The sequence below is a fragment of the Vigna angularis genome, chromosome 10 (assembly GCF_016808095.1).
Source record: "Vigna angularis cultivar LongXiaoDou No.4 chromosome 10, ASM1680809v1, whole genome shotgun sequence".
In the NCBI taxonomy this organism is placed as follows: domain Eukaryota; kingdom Viridiplantae; phylum Streptophyta; class Magnoliopsida; order Fabales; family Fabaceae; genus Vigna; species Vigna angularis.
The window spans coordinates 20,963,752-20,989,050 of NC_068979.1; the positions used below are offsets into that span (position 1 = coordinate 20,963,752).

At 34.9% G+C, this 25,299-nt stretch overlaps 3 protein-coding genes across 11 annotated transcripts; 1 reads left to right on the forward strand and 2 right to left on the reverse strand.

The window, feature by feature from the left end:
• Window positions 1-6,634: 6,634 nt before the first annotated feature.
• LOC108319841 (7-deoxyloganetic acid glucosyltransferase-like) lies at window positions 6,635-8,695 on the reverse strand. Of its 2 annotated transcripts, NM_001329808.1 has the most exon segments (4): window positions 6,747-7,856; window positions 8,107-8,394; window positions 8,396-8,527; window positions 8,530-8,641. In NM_001329808.1, coding segments are annotated over 4 exon segments (1,458 nt in total). In that variant the 5' UTR covers window positions 8,627-8,641; the 3' UTR covers window positions 6,747-6,915.
• Window positions 8,696-10,508: 1,813 nt separating this feature from the next.
• LOC108319854 (uncharacterized) lies at window positions 10,509-13,878 on the forward strand. Its single transcript, XM_017551148.2, has 5 exons — window positions 10,509-10,987; window positions 11,061-11,815; window positions 12,132-12,264; window positions 13,048-13,403; window positions 13,488-13,878. The coding sequence occupies exons 1-5, from the start codon at window positions 10,646-10,648 to the stop codon at window positions 13,609-13,611; spliced, it is 1,710 nt and encodes a 569-aa protein (XP_017406637.1). The 5' UTR covers window positions 10,509-10,645; the 3' UTR covers window positions 13,612-13,878.
• An 898-nt stretch (window positions 13,879-14,776) lies between these two features.
• LOC108319853 (pentatricopeptide repeat-containing protein At5g65560) lies at window positions 14,777-19,096 on the reverse strand. 8 transcript variants are annotated; one of them, XM_052869201.1, is made up of 4 exons: window positions 16,057-19,096; window positions 15,802-15,903; window positions 15,621-15,705; window positions 14,777-15,194 (listed from the first exon to the last, which is right to left on the reverse strand). In XM_052869201.1, exon 1 carries the CDS (start codon window positions 18,827-18,829, stop codon window positions 16,115-16,117), a length of 2,715 nt encoding a protein of 904 aa, XP_052725161.1. In that variant the 5' UTR covers window positions 18,830-19,096; the 3' UTR covers window positions 14,777-15,194; window positions 15,621-15,705; window positions 15,802-15,903; window positions 16,057-16,114. The 8 variants fall into 8 exon arrangements, with proteins under 8 accessions (XP_052725161.1, XP_052725159.1, XP_052725162.1 ...); XM_052869199.1 differs by having other exon boundaries at window positions 15,798-15,903; XM_052869202.1 differs by having other exon boundaries at window positions 15,621-15,695; window positions 15,781-15,903.
• Between the last annotated feature and the right edge of the window lie 6,203 nt (window positions 19,097-25,299).

Consider the following 25,299-nt stretch of genomic DNA (forward strand, 5'->3'; position numbering starts at 1 on the left):
TTGTCAGATCCATTAAAATTCACTCAAAACCCCATCTTAGTGGATTATATGTGTCAAGAAAAGAGATCTGAAAACCAGGAAGTGGAAGACAGGTATGAACAGTGGAGTGGCCGGTTTTGACGGTAGAAGTAAAACTCAAAGTTTTCAAAAATTCACGCCACTTCTACATGCACTATTCTTCCCCAAAGGTCTGAACTTTCGTTTTCTCCTCTTCTCCCTAGATTTCTTCACCTTCTCTCTACAAAATCTCACTCTTTTCTTCTTTTGATCATCAAACAGACCACACCTGAGCATTCCTGGCGTCGAGGGCGTTCGTTTGAACCGATCAGTTTTCGATTCCGAGCTGTTTGGAAATTGTTGAGCGTTAAGGGTAGAAGGACTTTAGTGGTGAAACCGTATTCTGCCTCTGTGAACGTTCGGTCACGCTTAGAGGTAAGGAAGCTTATATAATTTGATTTAGATTCTTGCTTTGTATGGATGCATGTTCGTTGATTTCTAAATGAATATGAAAAATGGTTGTTACTCCGTTGTTGATTGTATGAGGAACTGGAATGATATTGAGTTTGATGATTTGGTTGATGATGAAATATGGTATGTTGTTTAAAAGTATTGATGATTAATGAAAGCCATGAAATGGGTAGGGACGTTGTCGAGAGTCAGTATTGATCATTCAATTATACAAACGTTCGTTCTCAGTAGCGTTCGTTCTTGATAAGTGTTTGGTAATAGACCAATGCTCGTTCGATATAGTGTTTGGTTTTCCTGTGGACTCGGTTGGAACTGGGTTCTTTCATTTGGAGAGAATTCTAGTTGAAGATTAGCGTCTTCGTTTCGTTTGGTAATATTTGTACTTAAGCGTTCAACCAAGGATATTCGTTCCTTGGTATTTGATTATAAACTTCAATATATCTATAAGTATTTGTATATTTTGTTTGTTCTTGAACATTAGTTAAAAGATATCTTATATTTATCAGGCCTTTATTTTATAAGTTAAGTAGTGCTCGGTCTTACACCAAGCACTCGTACTAAGTAAGTACTCAGTCTTACACCAAGCGCTCGTACTAAGTAAGTGCTCGGTCTTACACCAGGCACTCGTTCTCATTTCCGTAATCTATCTTTATAATAAGAGCGTTCATCCAAACTCAATAGCGTTCGCTCTCTACAAGGCCCAGTCTTTGACTGGCATTCGATTTCCTCGATGTTTAACTCATTAAGAAGCTAAGTATTTATTGGCGTTTGATTTCTTCATATGATTTCGTCAAGTGCTATTATTTGATGTCCTACAATATTTGTCTTAATTGGTTTCGGCCTAGAGTCTTAGTACTCGGCCTAGGCTTTACGGTGTCCAGTTTGAACTCTCAAGAGTCAATTCATTAAATTGGCTCACTTGGTAAATAACGTTCGACTCTATTAGCCTCTGAGAACTATTATTGTATTCGGTCCCTTTCACAACCAGTGAGTAACTCTCTCGATTTGATCTGTTTTGAGTTGGAGACATCTCGGTCTCACTCCAAGTTTTCAGTCTTGTTTTGGGTTAAAAACTAACGTTCGGTATTTGGTATCCTACGGGATCTTTATTCAAATTGGTTAAGTTGAGGTGTTAATAATGAAAGATGATGGAATATGATAAGGATGAAATGACTTTGGTTATGAAAGAGTATTCCGGGGAGGAATATCTCATGAATGGATATTGGAATTGGTAAAGTATGGATGTGGATAAAGCTAAGCTGGCAGTTCATCCTGATATTCCGTGATTACTCATTCTCAAGTAGAGAAGGGTAAGTCATGTGTGGGAATAGCAGGAGGTCCTAGTCCTTATGGTTAATTTGGACAGATAGGACTAACCTCGGGTGGCAGTTGTTGAGGGTATTCCAGTTACTACATCACTCGGGTGCATGAACGTTGTAGCTACACAGATTTCATATAGTCCGGACAGTTAGAGTCTAGTATTATGCTTTGCATGAAAGAGTTAATGATTTATCTGGTTTAATTGATTTTATGAAATATATGTTGATACATGAATTAAATTACATAAGCTTACCCTATTTTCCTGTCTTGTCCGTTTTGTACGTTCAGTTATTGTCTTGTCGCAATGATCATCAGTGTGGATGTGAGCAGAAGGAGAAGAACTGCTGGAAGAAGCGTTGGAAGAAGAAAGTTTGGTCGAGGTAGAAAGTAAGACCGAACAGTAGAATCGTTCGGTCAGTAGTTAGTTTATTTGTATGATGATCGTTCGATCATCTCTTTACCTTCTTTTGTATGACCGTTCGGTATAGGTCTTTTGTAAATCGTTCGGTTTAGATTGTTTATTTGTACAATTTTAACTTTTTCATTAATCTGTAAGGTCAAGCGTATGTCCTATCTTTTGTAGGACTGATCTGTAGTATTATTAACGTATGATTATTCTATTATATAGTTTTATATTTTTAGAATGTTATAATTTTTAATTTAATTAATTTAATAAAGTATAAATTATATTTTATTTTATTTTTTAATAATAAATACATGTGAATTAACTAATATTTGTTATTATTAAATTCTTTGTTTTTCGCTATCTGAAGTAATTAATACTTATAAATATTAACTCCGTTTTATATATATATATATATATATATATATATATATATATATATATATATATATATATATATATATATATATATATATATATATATATATATATATATATATATATATATATATATATATTTTGTGTCCTATAATACTCTTAAAAAATACAATCCACACAATTTATTATATTAATATTTTTAATTATACTCTTTTATATTTTAGAAAATTTTACATTATTTAATAATTTTTACAGTGGTAAAATGATTTTTAATAAAAATATTAAAAATTAAAAAAAGAGTAATATTGACATATATTCTTATATTTTAGGTCTTATGATTTAAAAGATTTGAAAATAAATTTTTTTATTGTTTATTTGAGGTAATTTGGAGATAAATGAAAACAGATTTAAAAATAAATTTTTTAATTTATCACATTAATAAAATTTTATACTAATTTTGATAAATTTTATTTTCAAATTTATTTTTATTTACTTTCAAATTCATTCAAATAAACAATAAAAAAATTTATTTTCAAATCTCTTAAATCCTCTTAAATTCACTTTTTCAATTCTACTAAATTTGTTAGAATAGGATATGTAAAGAATGTATTTTGTTTGTTGTACGTAGTGAAAAATTATAATTTTTGGGAAATTGTTTATTGAACGGCTCATGCTGGTTCTGCTTGAATCAGATTCTGAACAACTATATCTTCCAGGCCATGAGCCGCCACATTTCAACCTTTCCTGTCGTTTTTATTACAAAATGTTATTTAATTTAATTTTAATATTTTTAAATTTAGTTTTAAATCTTTTTAATTTTATTTAATTTGGTTTTTTATTGTCGTTTAAATAATTAATGAAAGGTGTATAGAATCTATCATGTATAAGTTAGTGATTTCTTTTAGTTCTTTTCTAATTTTTTAAAATGTTTACTATCATGTCAGCAAAGTCAATTTCACACTGAGTAGTCACCCATAAATCATCAACAACCTCACATTTAACCTTAATTCCATGTTCATGATGATTATCAGTATCATTCTCTTTTTCAAAGCTAATCTAATTGTTAGCCTCCTTCACCCTTGCTTACATTGAAGATCAGTCTCATCCTGCATGTTATCACCGCCCCATCATCCTGGTCCACAACGTGAACCTCAACATCTAAATCCTCAACCCTACAACCATTATAATAAAAAAAATGGAATTAAATGTCATTATTTACATTGATAATGTTTTGTTTAAATACAAATAGAATTATACAGTCCAGATATTATAATTATAGTAACACGGATAAATATTTTCTTAAATATGATGTTGATGAATAATTATAGTAATTATTGTAATGTTACATTATAAAAGAAAATTACTTTGTGAATTACAAAAATCAAGAACATAAATGATACGATATTTAACATAATATTTGATTATGTTTAATTTTTCTTCTCCAACTGTTAGTCACATGATCATATTTAATTTGTTTCTTAACAAGTTGTATCTTGTATGAGTGAGATGTTAAGTCAAATAATCTATAATTTTATCAATAGTAAGAACATAGACCACAATTACTTCATTTTGTAAGATTTAATCACGTGTGTAGTGCACATCTATCTTAATGTGTTTAGAGATCCTAAGTGCATGATTGAATTAGAAGCAATTCACTTGACACTTGGGTTATCACACCACATAATTGGTTTTCTAAGCATTTTGTAATTTTAGTTCTGTCAACATATATCTAATCCAAGCTACTTTAACACTAAAATTAATCAAGGCTTTATATTTTAATTCTGTACTAGATTGTGACACTACTTTTTGTTTTCTTGAAAACTAGAAAATAAAAGTTTCTCTAAAAATTACACATTGTTCTACCATGAATTTTCTATTATTAGTACTAGTTGCTCAATCTATATAATACCTCATAACGTAAAAATCATTTGAGAGTTTTATAGTTTTATGTGGAAACCTATATGTTAATTGTGCCTTGAAGATATCTTAATATTTTTTTTATTTCTTGTCCATGATTCATAGGTGTGCTCATATATTAATTGAACTTGTTGAATGCAACAGTTTTCCCAATGTCTCGAAATAACCTTGTACCAATATGAGTCACAAATTTATCTACTTGTTTTCCATCACTATATTTGAGAGTCCCATTATCTACAAAGTGTAGATCACAACTTCAAAAACCTCATCACACATCCCAACCTATATAATATAACCACTTACCATGTCAAGTTCTAATGTCCATAAAAAGAACACAAATTACAACTTATACCTCAAATCAAACACTCTGGAAACCACAACCCACTCACCACATACAAGCCACATAATACCTTTGCAGTGCTGATAATATAAAGTAAACGGAAAACTTTTTTTTTAACAATTTTCCATGACAACATTTTGACAATTGTAGCTTTTCAACCAATAAAATTTTCACATGTAGTTATTGTGAAAAAGTTAACTATAAAATACTATCATCCAAAGTAAACACTATAAAATACATGCATTTGCAACAAATGCGAAAGCAACAACTCCAAACTTTTTTTTTCACGTAATTAAACACTATAAAGCACTAAATTAAGACTCACAAACACACAATTGGAAACCGACAACCAAATTAACAGTTAAAAAGAAAAAGACTTCAATGATCGAATGCTATAGGTTTTTCTTCTCCAAGAATGAACAAACAAATCTCCAAATTTAGGTTTCCAATTTCTAATCTCCAACAACTCACTTAGCTAAATTAAAATTTTGCACCATAACTCCACAGTCAACATATTATTGTCACATTTCACACAAATGTTACCTAACCACTCCAACTCACTTAGCTATAAAATTATAACATTAAAGACTAAATTAAACATTTTTAAAAATTAAAAAAAAAACAAATTGAACCAAAAAATAATAACAAAAACGAAATTAAACCAAAAAATTAGATACATCAAATAAACAATAATTAAATCTTACGTATATCCTTTTAAATACCATTATATACATAATAACTTGAGTTATTCTTATCCATAAGATACATCAAATACAGTTCTTACAATACTAACAAATAAGCAATTATGAAATCTAAACAGCACATTACAAAAACTTTAATTTTTTTTAAACATGTTAGTGGCTAACATTTGCCGAAAACCAAAATTAGTTATATACACTATACAAGTTAATTAAATACCCCCTTCTATAAGAATATTAGTTAAAAAAATTAAAATGAAAAAAACACTAAAAAAGTGTGTGAAAAAAATTTTGTAGTTATTTTTTATGCAGCTCTAATATGATTTAAAGTATCTATTTATTTAGTCATATCCATGCTTAAATACCCTTTGCATTGATTTATATATGTTTAAAGTATATTTCATACATTAAGAAAAATAAACACTTGAAAAGATAATATTCATTCAAAATCGATTCTATTAAATATCTTTACTTTTATTTTTCTTAATTATAATATATATATATATATTACTGAATATTTCAAAGCCACAATATGTATTACTGGACAAAATTCAAATTTTACATGAAAAGAAGGTGGGAAAAAATCTTTATGATCAGGTTGAACAAACAGAGATATCTGATTTAGACAGACGAAAAGAATACAAAGTTTCAACAATATACTAGTGTTATCAAATGCATAATATTACACAAAACCAATAATCCACTATATATAACACTATAGTGGGTATTTAACAGCACAGAGCAATACACTATGGCAACATCAACAATTCAGCCACCAGATGCTAAGATAACCTCATCGAAACAATGCAGAAATGGATGAAATGTTCCAAAACAACTTTCACCGCTTTATCACTGTAAACAGGTATTGCCAAAAACAAATATGTCTAAAAATATAATGTATACACAATATTTAAACAAAGTCACTCCAATCACTTTAAATTTATGATACTAATTTTTTTTTGGGTAATGCAGCATCTTCATTTTCATACTCATTTTCAAGATTACTACAATCATCCTCATTTTGTACATAAAACACGACTTCCATTGAAGAAGTCGTCTTCCCCCAAACACGATTTACTAATTTTTTAAAATTTGACCATTTTCAAAAAATCGATGGAAAGTTACACTATTTTCATTGAAAAAAAAAAAACATATTCCGGTGTATAGAGTTATACACGAAAAATGAAATAATGAAACCAGAAGAACCAAATACATAAAGATGTGCAAAAACCCCCAAAAGAAAAGCTGCGTTTATTTGGTGAAAATAGTAAAGGAACTTAAATAATAAGATACCATTAGGGGCCACCTCGCTGACACACCTCAACTGGTTTCATAGGATTAAAATTGGATGTGAGCCATGGATACAAGAAGGAAACTTGAATTGTGTAGTGTCAATTAATTTTCCTGCTAGCTGATTTAATGAATTCAACCAAATCATGGAGACTGGAGTAAGAAGAACCACCTGGACTCACACTCTTGTCAGCCAACGTAGCCATTGCTTGAGCTGATTTCAGAAACTCCTCCCTCCTATGAACCATCAGATCATTTACCATCTTCTCTACAACGTCTCTATCACACAGATCTTTCATGTCCAACCCAAGTTTCCAAACCTCACTCACAAATCTGCTGTTAATCTGCTGATCCGCAAAGCATGGCCAGCAAATCATGGGCACACCAGCCACCAAACTCTCCAAGGTTGAGTTCCACCCACTGTGCGTCAAGAACCCACCTATGGCCTTGTGTGCCAGCACCTCCTCTTGTGGCGCCCACCCTACTATGAACCCCCTCTCTTTAGTCCCTTCCTCCAACTCAGCCGCTACCCGCTCATCGTTGTCTGCTCCGGCCACCATATCAGGCCGAATCACCCACAAGAACCTCTTCTTGCTGTTTACCAAACCGTACCAAAACTCCATCAGCCTCTCCCTTGTTACGGTAGTAATGCTACCGAAGCTGACATATAGCACCGATTTCAACGGCTGAGAGTCAAGCCAAGTCAAGCAACTTCTATCCTCTTCCCAGAAAGAACTCGTGGACGGCGTCGTTTTCGCGTCAGATACTCTTCTGTAGTTCAAGTGCGCATGGAGAGGACCGACGGCGAAGACTCGGAGAAACTTAAGACGCATTTGGGTCAATAGAGGACCATCTAGATCCTCGAAAGTGTTGAGTATGACTCCTCGGGCTCGAAGCGTTTGATGGCAGTCAAAGACCGTGGATTTTAAAGGGTCTACTAGGTTTGTTTCTGTTCCTCGAAAGAAACCTGGAAGATCTCGACATCGGAGAATGTTTTCCATGCCTGGGAGAGTGGCTATGATGCGATCCATGTCTTCCTCTCCTTCAATAAGTTTCGATTCAGTTCTCATCGTATCAAGCATGATGATTGAAAACAAACATAAAACTTCTCTCATTAGGTTAATTCAATCTAAACTCCAACTTACATTCTATTTTTAGGTTTCATCACTTTCTCAAAACTACGTTAAACACTACTAGAAGTTTCATACCTATTAGCATCCATATCTCTAGTAAACCAGGGCTCTCGAACAAACAAACAAGTACTGCATACATTACAATTTATAGTTTTATACCTCTGATTGGAAGTTCATTGGACTCAAAGAGATTTGGAGCACAGAACAAAGCCCAGAAGCATGAAGCACTGATGGCGCGAAAATGAATGACCGGTATCCCAACCTCATCCGCCACGTCAGCAGTGAGGCCTCCAAAGAATCCGTCACCAATGAGGCACGTGATTTTGGGTTTTGCAGCAGTTTGGGAGAGAATAATGTCTCTGATGAGAGGTTTTGCGTGCGAGTTCATTGAAGAATAGAGGTCAGCTAAAGCGTTCCTATCGGAACGAGGATGATCATCTGGGAGGCCATCGGAGATGGTCTTGATCTCGAGGTTGGGGTAGATTTGTGAAAGAGAGTGGATGTCGGCGAAACGGTGGAGGCGGCGGTGGATGAAATCGGTGGTGAGAAAGGTGATGTGGAAGTGATGCAGAGCTAGAAGCTGTGCCAGCTTCATCATGGAGTTTACGTTGCCTTGCATTGGTCCTGGTAAGAGGAGCACATGGTGTCCACCGGCTTCCCCTTCTTCTTCTTCCGCCATGTTGTTATCTCTCTCCACCGACATGCAACAGCTAGAGCAGCTCTCAGTCGTTTATATTCTTCATTCAAAATATAATTTACATCTTTCAAGACAAATAATTGCTTTACAACTCATTTTTTACATTATTAATATATATTAATTTTTCAACTTGTAAAACTAAAATATTAATATATTTCGTATCACGTACGTCTTTTTATTAATAAGCTAAAATATCACTTTGTCTTTTCACATCGCTAAAATTAAAAAGAAAAAACCATTGATTTATAAAATATACAATGTACTAACACGAGGACAAATTTTCAAAAGATTATAGAAATATAGGTAAGTTGTATTTAAATGGTTGGAAATCAAGTACGAGTACAAGTACTATATTGATATAAAAGTTGTATTTAAATGGTTGGAAATAGAACAATTATATAAAAGTGATGAAAGATCTTTTATAATCTATTATATTATATAAAAGTGATGAAAGATCTTTTATAATCTATTATTTTAAGGTTTTAGAAAGATACTCGTGTGAATTTTATAATCAATTCCTTATAAAGTTATATCTTATTGATGTTTGTGTCTTCTTATAAAGTTATATCTTATTGATGTTTGTGTCTTTTTAGTAAACATTTTCTTTGATAGACGTAATAGTGATATCAGTCGATAATTTGTCTTGATGACCGACTCATACGAATTATAATAATTCTTATATGAAAAGTTTTCCAACGAAGACTTACAAAAAAGCATGTCCCATTAATAAAATAAAGTCGTATTTTTAAATAATGATTTTTAGTTTTCTAAATCTGTGTTTTATATATGTATATGAAATAATCTCAAATTACAATATGTATATAAAATTATTTTAAACTTTTATATATTTTTATATCATTTTGGATTATGTAGCATATGATTTAGGTCATCTTTAATGTATATTTAATTTAATTTATGTTATGCTTTATATACTTTTTGTAATTTTATTTTAATAATTTATAAAAATATATATATTTTTTAAATATTTGTGGGTATCCGCGGGTTTTAAAATACCCATAAATATTTTTTAAACGGATATCCGTACGGGTAGCGGGTGAATTTTTTTTTTGGGTCGGATTGTAGATAAACATTATTTGTGTTTGACCTGACTTGTTGTCATCTCTAGTCCTCGTCTTCTTTTCAAGTTAAAAAGAATACCAATTCTTATAAAATGACTCATTAGTAGCCAATACCAATTTACAATTTTAGTTCAAATTTCACATATCAAATATCAAGTTAACATTGCAACACATATTTCACATTTAACTCTTATCATATTTACTCAATCAATTATAACATGTCAATCTATAAGAATACATAACCAATTTTCTAATCAAATGTAACATTTAGAACCAATTAAGCCCAGTTTACAAATCCTTAAGACCAACATACCAAGAAATCACAATTACACATATTCAACTCTAATAAAATTACCAAATCAACAAAACACAACATTTATTTCTTCAAACTATCCAATTCATCTCATCCTACACTTTCAATCAATTCAAAACATATTTATACTACTACAATTTCCTGCCTAGGGACTCAATTTGAAATTTTGAAAAAAAAAAATGTTCAATAAAAAAATTAGGAAAAAATTAATTAAGAATATTTAAATCTATATTTTAGTTGTTAAAATATTATATGAATTGAAGTATTTTAAAGGAATCAAATGTGAGAAGGTGAAAATATATGATTTAATTTTGTAAGTTTTATCATTAAGTTCATAATATAATTCTTTACTTAAAACATTTTTTAAGCCATATTACTTTATCTATATAAATAATATAAATCATAATAATAATAATAATTTTATTTTTGAAAGAAATAAATGTATAAAATAATACGATAATTTATGCTACCTATCCTGCACACGAGAGACGGGCAAAAATTAAACGGGCCAGCCCAGTGTGTTGTTGAAGTGGAGAGTGAGTCCAGAGAAAAGCGTTTGTTTGACCAAAACGAAAGTGTTCCAAACTGAGGTGTGCGGTGGCACCCCCAATGGCTCTGCTGGGGGAGGATGGCCGCGGTTACGAACTGGCACGGAAGCTCGAAACGTGCGGCGTGTGGCGAACCTGGCTCGGCGACTCCACCTACGCCGGCTTCGCACCCTTCCTCACTTCCCCTTCCGCCTGGGACTCCTTCATCACCTCCTCCACTCACGTCCCTCTTCAACTCAGGGTCCGCGCGCTTCTCTTCGACAAAGCCACCGCTTCTCTCTCCCCAAACCCTAACCCTAACTCTAACCCTAACTCCTATCTCCAACGCCTCAACCCTACCTACCTCCAATTGCACGCCGACGACATCTACTTCACCCTCGACACTCCCTCGCACGACTCCAAGGTACGTAAAACCCTATCTCTTCTCTTCCCTTTTAATTACTTCCCCGTCTTAACATTTTTTCAATTTCACGCAGAATCAATCTAATAAAACGGTCTCCGCTACCGGGTCCAGGTACGTTGAATCTGAATTGCCGGAAACGTGGTACAGTCAGGTGATTGATAAGTACAAGGCTAGTAAAAATATAGTTTCCGGCGAATCGCGTTCGCCGGCGGAGATGGCTTCGTATCTTAAATACGTTACTAACCATAAGAAACGACGTCTGGCGTTTAAGGAGGATGTGAATTCGGTTGCGGATCACACGCTGCAGCCGAACGGTGGTGGTTTAGCTGTTGTTGATGATGGTGATTCAGCTGTTTTTCCCGAGATAGCGTTCGCGTTGAACTGCGTGCCTGATAGCGCGCTTCCGTTGAGTGATAGAGTGGGAAATAGTGGTAACCAGAAGGTGAAGGTGTTTAGTGTCCTTGATACTTTGCCTCCTATTGCAGCGACTAGGAGTTCCGTTATGATGGAGAGGCTCGGGGTTAGGCCTGAGCCTGGTAGTATGGAGCATGGAGGAGGCGTGAGCCGTGGGAAATTTGGAGCTGAGGGGAATGGGAAGGTTGTGGGGCCCCAGCAGGCGACGAAATTGGCTCAAAAGGCGGTGGCGCGGATCTTGATGGGCGTGGGGTTTGAAGGTGCCATGGAAGGTTCGGTTGACGACTTCTCTGAAGTACTTAGTGAACGGATTTGTAAAATAGGAACGAATTTGAAAGTTCTTGCTGATAGTTATAAGAAACAGTGCTCGGCTATTGAGCTTCTGAAGATGTTGCTTAAAACAGTGGGTTTTAGGTGAGTTTAGACACTTTTTCCTCTGTTTAGTTTTTCTAATGAATGTTTGCTGCATGCATATGTTAATCTTACTCTGCATTGATATGTTGCAAAGGGGATTGCTCTAAGACTACAATGTTACTTTGTTTATAAACATTCACAAGAATAGAAATCAGTGAGGGAGAGGAAGAGATGCGTGATCACAAACTTTGGTGCTGTGAGCTTTTTGGTGCATAGATGAAATGTGTTGTGCTTGTTCGAGGATTTTTTTAGGCGATAGTTTACTCTAATTTATATTTACCCGGATGCATTTGACATTTTCTGCTCTTGCTCATAGTAATTTTGCACCATTGGTGGATGTGGTTAAAGATGGCTCTAAGAATAATGTACAACAGAGTCAGCAACAAGTTCATGGAATGCAGGCGCAGCTGCAGCAACAACAGCAGAGTTCCCTTCGGCTACCTCAACAAGTATTTACATATACTTTTGTGTCCATTATTTAATGCTGTAGCCACTTGTATGATGCATGGACATGAATAGGGGAGCTGGCAGTGAGACCTAGAGTGAATGTCCTTATTTTGGATCTTTAGAGAACCCTGAATTTTTGTTGATGTATTTGGTGCTTCCTCAAAACAGAATTACACCATGCCTCATGTTGAACTGTGATTTTATTTTGCTTTGGCCAGTGACCATTATTTATATATCATTCATCAAAAAATATTTTTCTTTTCTTGAATGCTATTTGAATACGAACATTACAAAACTGCAGTTTCATGCTAATTTAAATCTGTGGCTGCCCCATATTTTTTTTGCTCATATCCAAGTTATAGTACTAGGTGCTATATTTCATGTTTTTATATTTCATATTCACTTGTTTTGTTTACATTGTTATTAAGTTTTTTATATTCATTAGGTTCATTTATCCCATTTTGATCTCTGGAGAAATGTAGTAGACATCCCTCCTTTCTTTTTTTCTTCCTGAGCAGATGGAGATGACGATTATTTGACATTTAGTACTTTTGAGATATATTAGAAAAAATGTATTTGCCCTGTCCCTCGCCAATTATGGTATAATGAAGGAAGGGGATTTGTGCTCATTGAATTTTTTTGCCTGTGTCATCTATATGGACTTGTTTGCATCCTATTTGCCTAATTAATTTTGTTCCTCATTAAGAATTTTTAAATATGTTCTCCGCTAGATTGATTAATGATTCCTGCTATGCAGTATTACCCAATCCATCGTTAATGTGCAGGTTCCAATGCAGAGGCAAATGCATCCACAGATGCAGCAGATGCTTCATTCCCAAAATATGGCTTTTCATCAGCAACAGCAAATTGAGAGAATGAGAAGGCGTGCTGTAGCTACTCGCCCATCTATGGATATAGATAAGGAAAGACCCCTGGTTCAAGTCAAGATTGAAAACCAAGATTTACCAATTGATGGTAATGCCTTCACTTCTAGACATCCCCAAATGCAGTTTAGGCCACAACCGCAACAGCAGCAGCAGCAGCAGCAGCAGCAGATGGCTGCAATGTCAAATTTCCATTCTCAATCTGGATCTCAGTTTAGACAGATGGGTTCCATACAGATTCCTTCAATGCAGTCGCCGTAAGTTATTTAAAATAAATGAACGCTGCATTTAGGGTGGCTTTTATTTTATCTTTACTAAGACTTCATTGTTTGTGTATTTAGGAACATTAGCATGGTTAGAGCCCCTCCTGTGAAGGTAGAGGGCTTTTCGGAATTGATGGGTGGGGATTCTACATCGAAACATGATCTAGACGAAAATAGACTGACCTCTCCCAATGGTAAATAGGCTTTTTCAGTTAACGGCTGCGTGCATCCCCGGAGGTCCTATGAATTTGGCATTGCCCTCATTGTAATAGAACTTTTTCTTTGGTTTTTTTTGTATAGTAGCTCACATAGTTCATCCCAGCACTGCCATCAATCACCATGCATGGATCAAATATATTTTACGAAACTGTTGCTCTCGAGTGTGCTGAGTTTTGCTAGGGATGTTTTGTATACATCTGCTTTAATGTTTGTCATTATTTATTTGATTGCAACATAATTTGCGAGGAAATTTTTTCTGCCTTTCAGCGTAATGGAGGGAAAGATATTTCGAAAAACATGGTTATATAATACTACGACGCTCTGGATCTTTGCTCCTTAAACCAGTTACAGATCGATTGATTTTTTTTTTTGTATAAATGTTTATTTGTATATTAAAATGCGACAACGCGTTGATTAATTAGATACATATTACAACAAACACAGATATTAAGCAAGCAACTTAAAACAGATAAAATTACGTCTCTCAAACAATGTTTTCCCATTTGGTTATCTACTACACTACTCAAATCAAATTAACCTTTTTTTTCTAAAATAGTATTCTCAATGGGTTAGAGAACCTAATTGTCCTATTTTAGTTTAATATTAAAATGCATTTTGCTATCAAAATTATGTTGTCTTGCTAAAGGAACCTAGTCATATATTAAGCCAATAAAAATGTATCACTTTATAAATTAGAAAAATACAGTTTCAATAAACTCGGTTAATAATGGTGATTTGTTAAACATTTTCAAATAAGTATTATTACTGAACATAATTTTGTGCCATTTTTTGAATTGAACCAAATAAAAGAAATATATGAACTCAAAATTAAAGAATATGCATAATAAAATTAAGATGTACAAGTTTTTTAAGTAGGAACAAATAATGTTCAACAAAATAAGTTGAAATTACATGGATGATAGCAATTGTAGAATATGCATCTAAATCATAACAATAAATTTTACATTAAAATATATATACAGTCAAATAAGTTCCTATGATAAAAAACACTTTCCTCACATGCTAGTGTATTATAGTACATTAAATTTAATCGAGAAATGTAAATTTATTTACCTTAGAAATGGATTTGTTTTAAAAATACTCGTAAGAAAGGAATAAATCTGAACTGTATTCAAAGAGATTACGTATGGCCTTTACAAATTTCTTCATATCAACTAATAGAGTATAGAAGACAATGAAAATTATTCAAATACAAGGAAACCAGTCTACCTCTCACTGGAAATTTTTTCCTGAATCTTCTAACAATGTTTTCTTTTTTATCAGAGGTGAAACAACACTGAAGACTGCAGCTAAATGCCTACAATGTAGACAGCCTATGAAGGTGATAAATGCTGCAATTAAGACAGTGGAAAAGGATACCATGCTGCAAGGAAGCCAGTAAAAATAGGGTACAATAAAGGAGCCAAATGTAGTTATATCAGACAGAAACTGAGTAGCAGCCAAACATGTGGAATTTTGCGAGAGATCCAAAGACCGAACGAGGTTAGAACAAAACAGCTAGAGCCAAAGAGTAGCAAATGTCCATCAATTAACAAAACAAAACAGCTGCATAGAAGAGATGATAAGGGCATGAGCAGGGAGCTCAGCAGTTAAGTGGAGATGGAACAGGTCACAGTACATGGTACCCCTCCAATGCATGCAAAAAGAAAGAATTGAAAGGAAAGGAAAAAAATCTAAGTTGTATTTCTGACTTGTGTTTAGAGATATTACATATGGTACTTATTTACAGACATCTTCATCTCACCGAATTGAGAAAAAAAGGGAATAAATTATAAAAATAAAAAATCACATTAATCTACCTAATTCTAAGAAACGTAAATCAGCCTAATTCACTGGAATAAATTAAATTTTCCAGATTACATTTCCACGCCTCTTACCAACAGATTTTTTACTGGAACTTGATCCTGAAATTAAAGCTCAGGAAGTACAATAGAAAACCTGTGAAAAAATAGAAGGGGCAACAATCAGTACCTTCAAAAAAGGGTACAGGTGCAGTTGCTTTTGGTGTAGGCTTGGTCTCATCTTTGTCAGGTATGTCACAAAGCACTGCAATATACTGCATAGCTCACATCAAGAAGTGAATAACTTAGCTAATCTCAATTTCAAAAGTAATGAGTGAAATATAACTCACAAGGATAAGACGGTTACCAACATCCAATAGTTATCCACTTGCAGCACCAGAGCAGACAAGCAAATATCCACTCGCAGAATTCAATAGTTTATCAACACAAAAATAAAGCACCAAAGTGTATTGCTGTAAAACGAAATTATGTATCAGTACCATAGACATTAGGTGATATTTATATAAACAGACAAGCAAATATCCACTCGCAGCATTCAATAGTTTATCAACACAAAAATAAAGCACCAAAATGTCTTGCTGTGAAACTAAATTATGTATCCGTACCAGAGACATTAGGTGATATTTATAAAAAGAAATGTAACCGTTCCATTCCAGGGAAAAATTAACAATCATTTTCTTCAACTCTTTTCAGTTCCTGCGTTAACATAGAGCATGTCCCAGAATGTAAATGGCAGCCATTCTTCTTCATAATGCTCAGCAATTCTGTGCATTGATCAACATATCCATTCCTAGCGAAGCCATCAATTAGAATTTTCCAAGCCACTTCATCATAATTATACCCACAACGTAGTAAACTATGAAAAACTGCTTCAGCCTTTTCTTTGTCCATTTGTTCAAACAGCCCACAAATAAGAAGCTTATATGATTCCAGATGTGCTAAATGACCACATTCCATCATAGAATCTAACAGTGTCACTGCTTCCACAAACATTCCCAACTTGCAACAACTGCTAAGAAGAGAATTATGAATACTTTCAGAGGGAGAGATTTCACTTCCCCTCATATCATGATACAAACTGAAGGCTATGTCCAAACGTCCTACTCTGCAAAATCCTCTAATAAGCTTGCTGTAAGTGTTAAGATTGGGCACACAGCCACATACTGCCATTTTCTCAAAGAGCATGGTAGTGATTTTAAAATCAATTTTATTCCATATATCTGCATTGTTAAAAGATACATTACTTAAATCAAGCCCCACATGATTGCTACCTTCCTTATGTTTTTCAATGATTAGATGCTTCATTAGAATGAAGTATGTTTGATAAGAAGGCTCGGAGCCAGTATCAAACATGCGTTTGAGAACACCAAATGCTCTATCAAGTTGTCCCATGCATCCATATGCATTAATTAATAAATTATAGATAAAGGGGTCAAGCAATATGCCTTCATTTTTAATCTTGACCACCATCTCTTCAGCCTCCTCTAATCTTCCTTGGCTACAATATGCCTTGATAAATGCAGTATACGTGACCACATTAGGCTGATATCCAGAAGAAATGATTTGGTTGAGAATTTCATTAGCTCGGCCAAAGTCAAATTCCTTCAATTCTTCCTCAATAAGAATGGTATACGTATGAAGAGTGGGCTTCACACCAAACTTTCTCATGTCTTCCACCAACAACATTGCATCTTGCCTTTTACCCTCTTTGCGTAAGCCATCTATCAATACATTGAACATGACTGCGTTAGGCAAACAGTCCTCTGCAAGCATCCTTTTGAACAATAATAGGGCATCTTCAACTTTCCCATTTTTGCAGTATCCCTCAAGCAAAGCTGTGTACAAATGAACATTTACTTTGACATTTTTTTCCTTGAGGGACTCTAAGGTCTGATTAGCTTCTTCAACCCTGCCCATTCTACAGAGAGATCCTATAAAAGCACTAAAAGTCCACTCATCCGGACTGAAGCCATCTTTAATCATCAAATGAAACAAGCGAGATGCACTATCTACAACTCCTGTTTTACACAGCCCATGTATTAATGTGTTATATGTAATAACATTTGGTGACAATTTATTCTCAAGCATTTTATTAAGTAGAGCCATTGCCCTATCCATACTTTTACCCTCACAAAAACCACAAATCAACTCATTATACGTCTGCACATTGGGACAAACTTTCTTTGACTCCATCAGACCCAAAACCCCCATAGCTTCCTCCATCATCCCCCGTTTACAATAACCACCAATCAAGGCATTGTACGAGACAATACTAGGAGCCATGCCTTTCTCCACCATTTGGTTTAACATCCCCACCGCCTCCTCCATCCGACTCTGCTTGCAAAAATAATCAATCAAAACAGTGTAAGTATAAACATTAGGCTCACATCCTCTTTCCACCATCTCGCCAAAAAGACTCAAAGCCTCCACCTCCTTCCCGGACTCGCACAATGCTCCGATGAGAACAGTATAAGTCCGAACCGTGGGAAAACAACCATCCTCCCTCATCTGCGACCACAAGGTAAGAGCATCATCAAGCCGCCCAGCTTCACAAAGCCCGTGTATAAGATTAGTATATGGAACTGCATTCCTCCCCTGCGGCATAATCCGAAACACTCTATAAGCTCTCTCTACAGCATTGTTTCTACAATAACCCAATATCAAGGAAGCATACGTAAACGAATCGGGAGAAAACCCACATTTTAACAACCTAGTCAAAAACAGTCTTGCCACAGACATGTTCCCCAGTTTGCAATAAGAATTCAACATGGTGTTCAACGTGATCAGGTTAGGGAAAACATCACCATTTCCATTACCACCGTCATCCCCGTTACCATCCAACATCTCCTTATACAAACTTATCATTTCATCAAACATAGAAAAACGAGACAAGCACATGAGGAGTCTATTATAGGAAGTGAGAGAGAGCTTAAACGAGAGTTGGTGACCCTCGGGGGCGGTGTTCATTCGGCGGAGGAGATTCAGCACAAACCTGGCGTCGTGTGCGGAGGCGCAGCACTTGATCATAGAGTTGCGGACATTCTCGGCGGCACGAAGGGTTCCGTGTCGAACGAGGATAAGGAGGAGGGACTCGTAGGTGCGGAGGGTGTGGACGAAGGAGTGTTTGTGGCGGATCCATCGGAAGAAATTTAGGGCGGTGAGAGGGTCGGGGTTGAGATTGAAGAGAGAGGAGAGAAGGGAAGGGGTTAGGGCAGGGATTAGGGAATCAAGGGAAGGGTCTTTTCGCCATTGGGGGCGAGTGAGAATGAGGAAGATTTGAGAGGGGAGAGAAGTTTCGTGAGGGAAAGGAGCAGTGGAAGAGAAGGGTTTGCGATTCTGATGTTGCAGAAGAAGGAACAGGGATTGGGATTTTTTCATTTACAAACCATACACAACCACACTGTGCGGTGGCTATGGTGTCTGATGCAGTCAGAAAAAACGTTACAGAGGAGGAAGAAGAACTGAAGAAAATCCAATGGATGCGATGGGTTTAAAAATTGGGCCGGCCCGGTGAACTGGGCCACGTAGGTTTTGGTATCGTGGTTCATCCTCCGCCAAGGGTGCTCTGCACATGAAGATGCATAACAGTGTTAAATGTGAAAGCAGAAGCACATACTCAAGTTTTGATGCGTTGATCATCTTTGATGTTCTTTCAATGTGAAATTTAATCAAGACGTACTTTTTTTTTTCATTTTATTAATTGTCTACTATAAAATTAGTAATTTTTATAGTAATAATTTTTGTTCTTATGAAACCAAAATATACTCGTATTTTACTTGTATATGTTGTTCTCAAATTTGATATGTTTTTGCGTCAACTTGTCTGAGTATTTCGGTCTTAAGAATATTACAAGAAGTTTGTAAAGTTATTCTGGCACTTAAATTAATAATACATCAAACAATAAATGCTAAAAGCAATCTCATATCTTATAAATAGTGTTTAGTACTTGGATGAACACTTATTCCTATTGGGTCTATAATAAGTAAATGTGTTTTGTTTTAGAATTTCCTAGTTAATCATCTTAATCTTCATCTTCCATTAGTCATTATCATCATTTTTATTAGGATGTTGTTTTCAGTGTGGATCACCGAGGTTATTTCTCCTTCCAGTAGTGTCTATGTTGAAGTCCAGATACAATTTTAAATTTATGTTTGAAATTATCTCTAATCAATCATTGTTTAAACATATGTAAATTATTACAAACTAAAACTCACAATAAACTCGTAATAAAAATCTCCTAACATTGTACAAAACAATGAAATCAGGACAACTTGAAAGTTATCCACTTAATGTGAAAAATTACATGAATTGTATATAAAGGTACTTTTAGAGATTGAAGTCCATAAGAAAGCTTATAGAGTAAGAAAGCTTGTAGAAAGTCTTTTTGTAATAGATTTTTCATCGTAATTCATTGGAACATGATGATCAATTTTAAATGAAAAGATTATATAATTAATTATCTTTAAATTATTATATATAAATTTCATAGGAACTTAGTGAAGAGTCATTGAAAGTCACACCCACTTGTTTGACAAATTTGTTTTATGTTTCGTTGATTGCCAAAGATGCCCAAATGGCTGTTGCATTCAAAGCAATACCCATGATGCTTTTCTATTGAATAAAGTTTCCATTTTCTTCTCTTCTGATTTAAATTTCAACTACCCACAATAAACATCATAGTATCAATACTATGTGACTTACCCACAATAAATACAACATACTCAATTTCACCTCTTATTGGGTTTGATATTCTTTGCTTGTAGATAAACAAATTCTCTTTTTCCTCTTCTTGTTCCAAATTCATGCATGTGAGTTCTTTATTTTTTATTTTTTATTTTTTATTTTTTGATTTTTTTTTCATTCGTTTGATTTATCTACATGTAGACTCTCTAATTTTGGATTTCTCGATTATTTTGAATTTGTAAACATTTTTTATGTCTTGATTCATTTGTTGTTTATTCCAACTACAATTTCTGTCTTGTTAATATTTGTTACATTGCCTGTTATTAAACTATTCATTATTATTGTTATTGTCTCTTTCGAACTTTTGATTTTTTTTTGTATCGATCCCTTTTTGATTCATTTTTATGCATTGTGTTGAGTTTTTTTAATAATTTATTATAAATGAATTGTGATGTTTTTTAATAGATTAATGAGTAAGGACAAGAGAATTAAGGCAAAAGCAGCATGGGATATGAAAGCTACAGAGATGTTTATTGAATTGTGCTTGGATCAAGTCTATAAAAGATAAATAAATGGTACTAACCTTACAAAAAAAAGAGTGGAAAGTTGTTGAATCTGAATTCAACAACAAAAGTGGAAGAAAATATGGTAAAAGTCAATTTAGAAAAAATTGGGATAATCTTAAGAAGGAATGGCCAGGTACAAGTTGTTTGGCAAAGAGACAAGTTTAGGATGGGATAACGTAAGGAACACAGTACATGCATCAAATGAGTGGTGGGCTAAAAGGCAAATAGTAAGTCTTTTAATATGAAGTTAGAAGTTTATAGATTTCTTATAACTTTTCTTACTTGAACTTTCTTATGCTAATAGGTTTAAAGCATGGAGGATTGAAATGAAGAATATGTGGAAGAACATAACGAAGATTCTACTTTAATTTCATATTTTACCAAGAGGATATAGGATTTGGGAATTTTACTTATTTTTTCTCTTTCTTTCTGTTTTGCAGGAACTCTGTATAAACTGGAGTTTCCATTTTCTCTCTTGTAACAGATCAATCTATCAACACACATAATATGAGTTCTCCAGTTTTTACTTACCTTTTTTGATCTTCCTCTGCTTCCATGTTCTTCCACCTTGCTGCCGCCATGGGTACTTCTACTACTCCACTTTTCTCTCTTTGATACCATCTCTGATATGGTATTAGAGTAGGTTTGTTTCCTACTCTACATCTGTTGTGCTAAAGATCTTTGAATCCTAGTGTCTAACCAATCTTTTATTCGTTCTTGGTATTATGGAGCACATGGACCAATCCATCAACCCTTCCACCCCTTCTACCTACATCCTGGGGATAATCCAAGCCTCACTTTCATATCTCAAGTTCTAAATGAAGCCAATTATGCCTCTTGGAGTATAAACATGAGAAGAGTCATTCTCTCCAAGAACAAGATCAAATTCATAGATGAGGAATCAAGAAACCCCAAAGAAATGACCCCTTATTCGATGCTTGGGAAAGATGTAACATGATGGTCCTATCTTGGATTATTAAGACTCTTTCCTCACAAATTGTAGAAAGTGTCATATATGTGGAAAATGCTAAAGAACTATGGGATGAACTGAAAGAAAGGTTCTCCAAAGGTGATTACTTCAAGATTTCTGACTTACTTCAAGACATTCACTTTGTCAAACAGGGAGAAAGAAGTGTAAGTCATTTCTTTACTAATTTAAAGATCCTATGAGAAAAATTGGACACTAGTACAAAAACAGTGTATAACGTCACGCGTTTAACGTCCAACCACTGAATAGCCAACGTTAAAAATGACCTGTGACATTTTTGTAAATAAATGTAATTATTAAACGTCGTTTAGAATTGTAATTCAACGTAAAAGGATATAAAACGTCGAATGCCCCAGCGCTAGACGTCAAAAGGTTAGTGAATTCAATAAAAATTTGAGCGGGAGATTGAAAATTCATTCACTTTATCTTAGCGTGTGAGACCATCTTCTCTTCTCAAACTTTCCTCGAACGAAGTTTGACGACCATCACATGTAATCTTTCTTTCATTTGATACAAATGCATGTTAATTAACTACTTTATGTATTATTTTCGTTTATTTTGACCGATTATTTTCGTGCTCTTGTTCTTCATAGGCGCATTCTACTTCCTCTGTCACTAGTGAGGACACTTTATTCCGACGAACACCTTTTGAATGTTAGTTTTCGTTTTGAAGAACTTATTTGTTGAACTTGTTTGTTGTTTATTTTATTGAACTTGTTTGTTGTTGTTTGGTTGAACTTGTTTGTTCTTGTTGTTTGATTGAACTTATTTGTTAGTGGTTATTGTTGTTGATAGTACACTACACGTTCATAGTTCTTGCTTTATAAAATATCAAAAAATGAAATTTGTTCTTTTTCTACTTTTTAGGTCTAGTAGAGTTGTAAAAAAGAATCACAATTAATTAAAAAAAACAAAAAAAAGTTATTACCGTCGTATATTGACAAAATTCAACGTTAAATTAACGTCGTATATTGACAAAATTTGACATTAATTTAACGTTGAATTTTTAAAATTTGACATCAATTTAACGTCTCCTGATATGATGTCGTTCGCGAATTCGCCGTTAAAAGCTCAAAATATTTGATGTTGTATGCGATTTTGTACTAGTGGGAGTCTCTTAGACCCATACCAGGTTGTACCTATGATGTCCCTTGCAATTGTGATTTGTCTAAAATTTCTCTCAAATACAGAAAGGTGAAACATGTTGTTTGTTTCCTAAAGGGCCTAAATGACACTAATAACACTGTAAGAACACAAATCTTATTGATGGAGCCTCTTCCCAACATCAATCGTGTCTTCTCCCTCATCATGCAACAAGAAAGGCAAGAAAAATAAGATTTTGGCCTCAGTAATCAGAACATTGAAACCAAAATTCTGGCCAAGACTATTGACAAACAGAACCACTAGAAATCAAAACAGACCTAGAGGTCTCATGGATGTGGTTCTAGATCTTGCGGTCAAGGAAAAGGGAGAGGAATAAATCCTAACTATGAGAATTAATTCTCCTACTATCACAAGACGAACCACATTATGGATGAATGTTACTCTAAACATGGTTACCCTGGTACAAGAAGAGTGACAACAACATTCAAGAAAAAGGGGGACAAAGTGAATCGAACTCTATAATGTTTACTCTACCCCTATAGAGACACATCTCACCCAATAGACAAACATTAACATTGCCTTCAACTCTTTCACTCCAGAACAAATGGAAAAATTATTACATGTCGCAACCGAAATCGCGACGGGACGACGATCCAATAAAAAGATAGATAATAAAAATATTGAAAAAGAGATTTTGGAGTCGCCACCATAGTTTATTCTGGAAAACTACGGAAAAACCATAAAATGATAAGGCATGGTCAAATTGAACCAGATTCTTGGTTCGGGAGTCGGTTACGTGTAGGGAAGGTATCAGCACCCTACAACGCCTGCCCTAAGGCAGTACCTTTAACTAAATGCGCGAATGTTGATGTGGTTTTCAAAGTAGTTAACTTCCCCTTAAAATAAAACGCTAAAGAAAACAAACAATATTTTTTAGTTTTTTGGGCCCGACAAGGATTGACCTTGCTCCTACGTATTCTCATGTGAGAAATCAGGGTTACGTAGTTCTTTGAAAACTGCTTTGGAAATTTGTTTGAAAATTGTTTGAGAATTTGTTTGGAAAATGATTTGGATTTTTGGGAGAATGAGCCTGACAAGGACTGGCCTTGCTCCTACGTATCTCCACTTTTGATGGAGAATCAAGGATCACGTAGTTCTGGCAAGGCGATATTGTTTGTTGTTTGAAAATGTGATGTTTTTAGTTTTTGAAGACTTTTATATTTTTTGGTATTTTTGTTGTAATATTTATATTTTTTGCGTAATGAGTACTAGGCTGATGCGTACGATCGCACGAGCACTCACACGGCTTTCTCTTTTTATTGTTTTGCGTAATGAGTACTAGGCTGATGCGTACGATCGCACAAGCACTCACACGGCTTTCTCTTTTTATTGTTTTGCGTAATGAGTACTAGGCTGATGCGTACGATCGCACGAGCACTCACACGGCTTTCTCTTTTTATTGTTTTGCGTAATGAGTACTAGGCTGATGCGTACGATCGCACGAGCACTCACACGGCTTTTTATTTATTTTATATTTGGGCAATAAGTACTAGGCTGATGCGTACGATCGCACGAGTACTCATACCGATTTATTACATTAAATGTTTTTTTTAAGTTTTATATATTTTTTATTATTTACAATTTTTATATATTTTTTGAAATTTATGTAAAACAAAAACAAGTTTAACAAATATAAAAACAAAACAAAGGGGTGGATACTGTACATGGGACGAACGTTCGTTAGGGAAGACGAACGTTCATAAAAAAAAAAGATCCGCTGAGGACGAACGTCCATTGGGAAGACGAGCGCTCGTTAGGGAGAGTTGACGAACGTCCATTGGATGATGAGCGTTCGTTGGTGGAGATAATGAGCGAACGCTGGGAAAGGAGGTTAAATGACGAGCGTTCATTGGAAAATTAGGGACGGACACTTGGGTGAGAGGTAGATGACGAACGCTCGTTTGGGCGAGCGTTCGTTGGGAAATTGGGCTGAATGATGAGCGCTCGTTGGGGACGAGCGTTCGTTGGGGACGAACGTTCGTTGGGAAAGGGGTGAATGACGAGCGCTCGTTGGGGACGAGCGTTCGTTGAGGACGAACGTTCGTTGGGAATTGACGAACGTACGCTGGGAAAGGGGTGAAATGACGAGCGCTCGTTGGGACGAGCGTTCGTTGAGCGATGAAGGACGGATGCTGAGAAATGAAGTGAATGACGAGCGCTCGTTTAGGCGAGCGTTTGTTTGGACGAGCGTTCGTTGGGGAAATAGGGACGGACGATTGGAAACTAACTGAAAGACGAACGTTCGAATAAAACTTAACGTGCGTTTATTTATGGACAGTGAGTGTGAATATGGAGGATGGGTATTTGGCCGTGAGGTGTTTTGGGAGGTTGATGATGACCAGTGAATGTGGGGAGAGGAATAGAGGTTCACGGCAGTAAAGAGGGCTGAGGATGATGTGATGAGGATGGAGAAGAGTTTGGGGTGGTGGCCCGTGGTTTGAAGATGA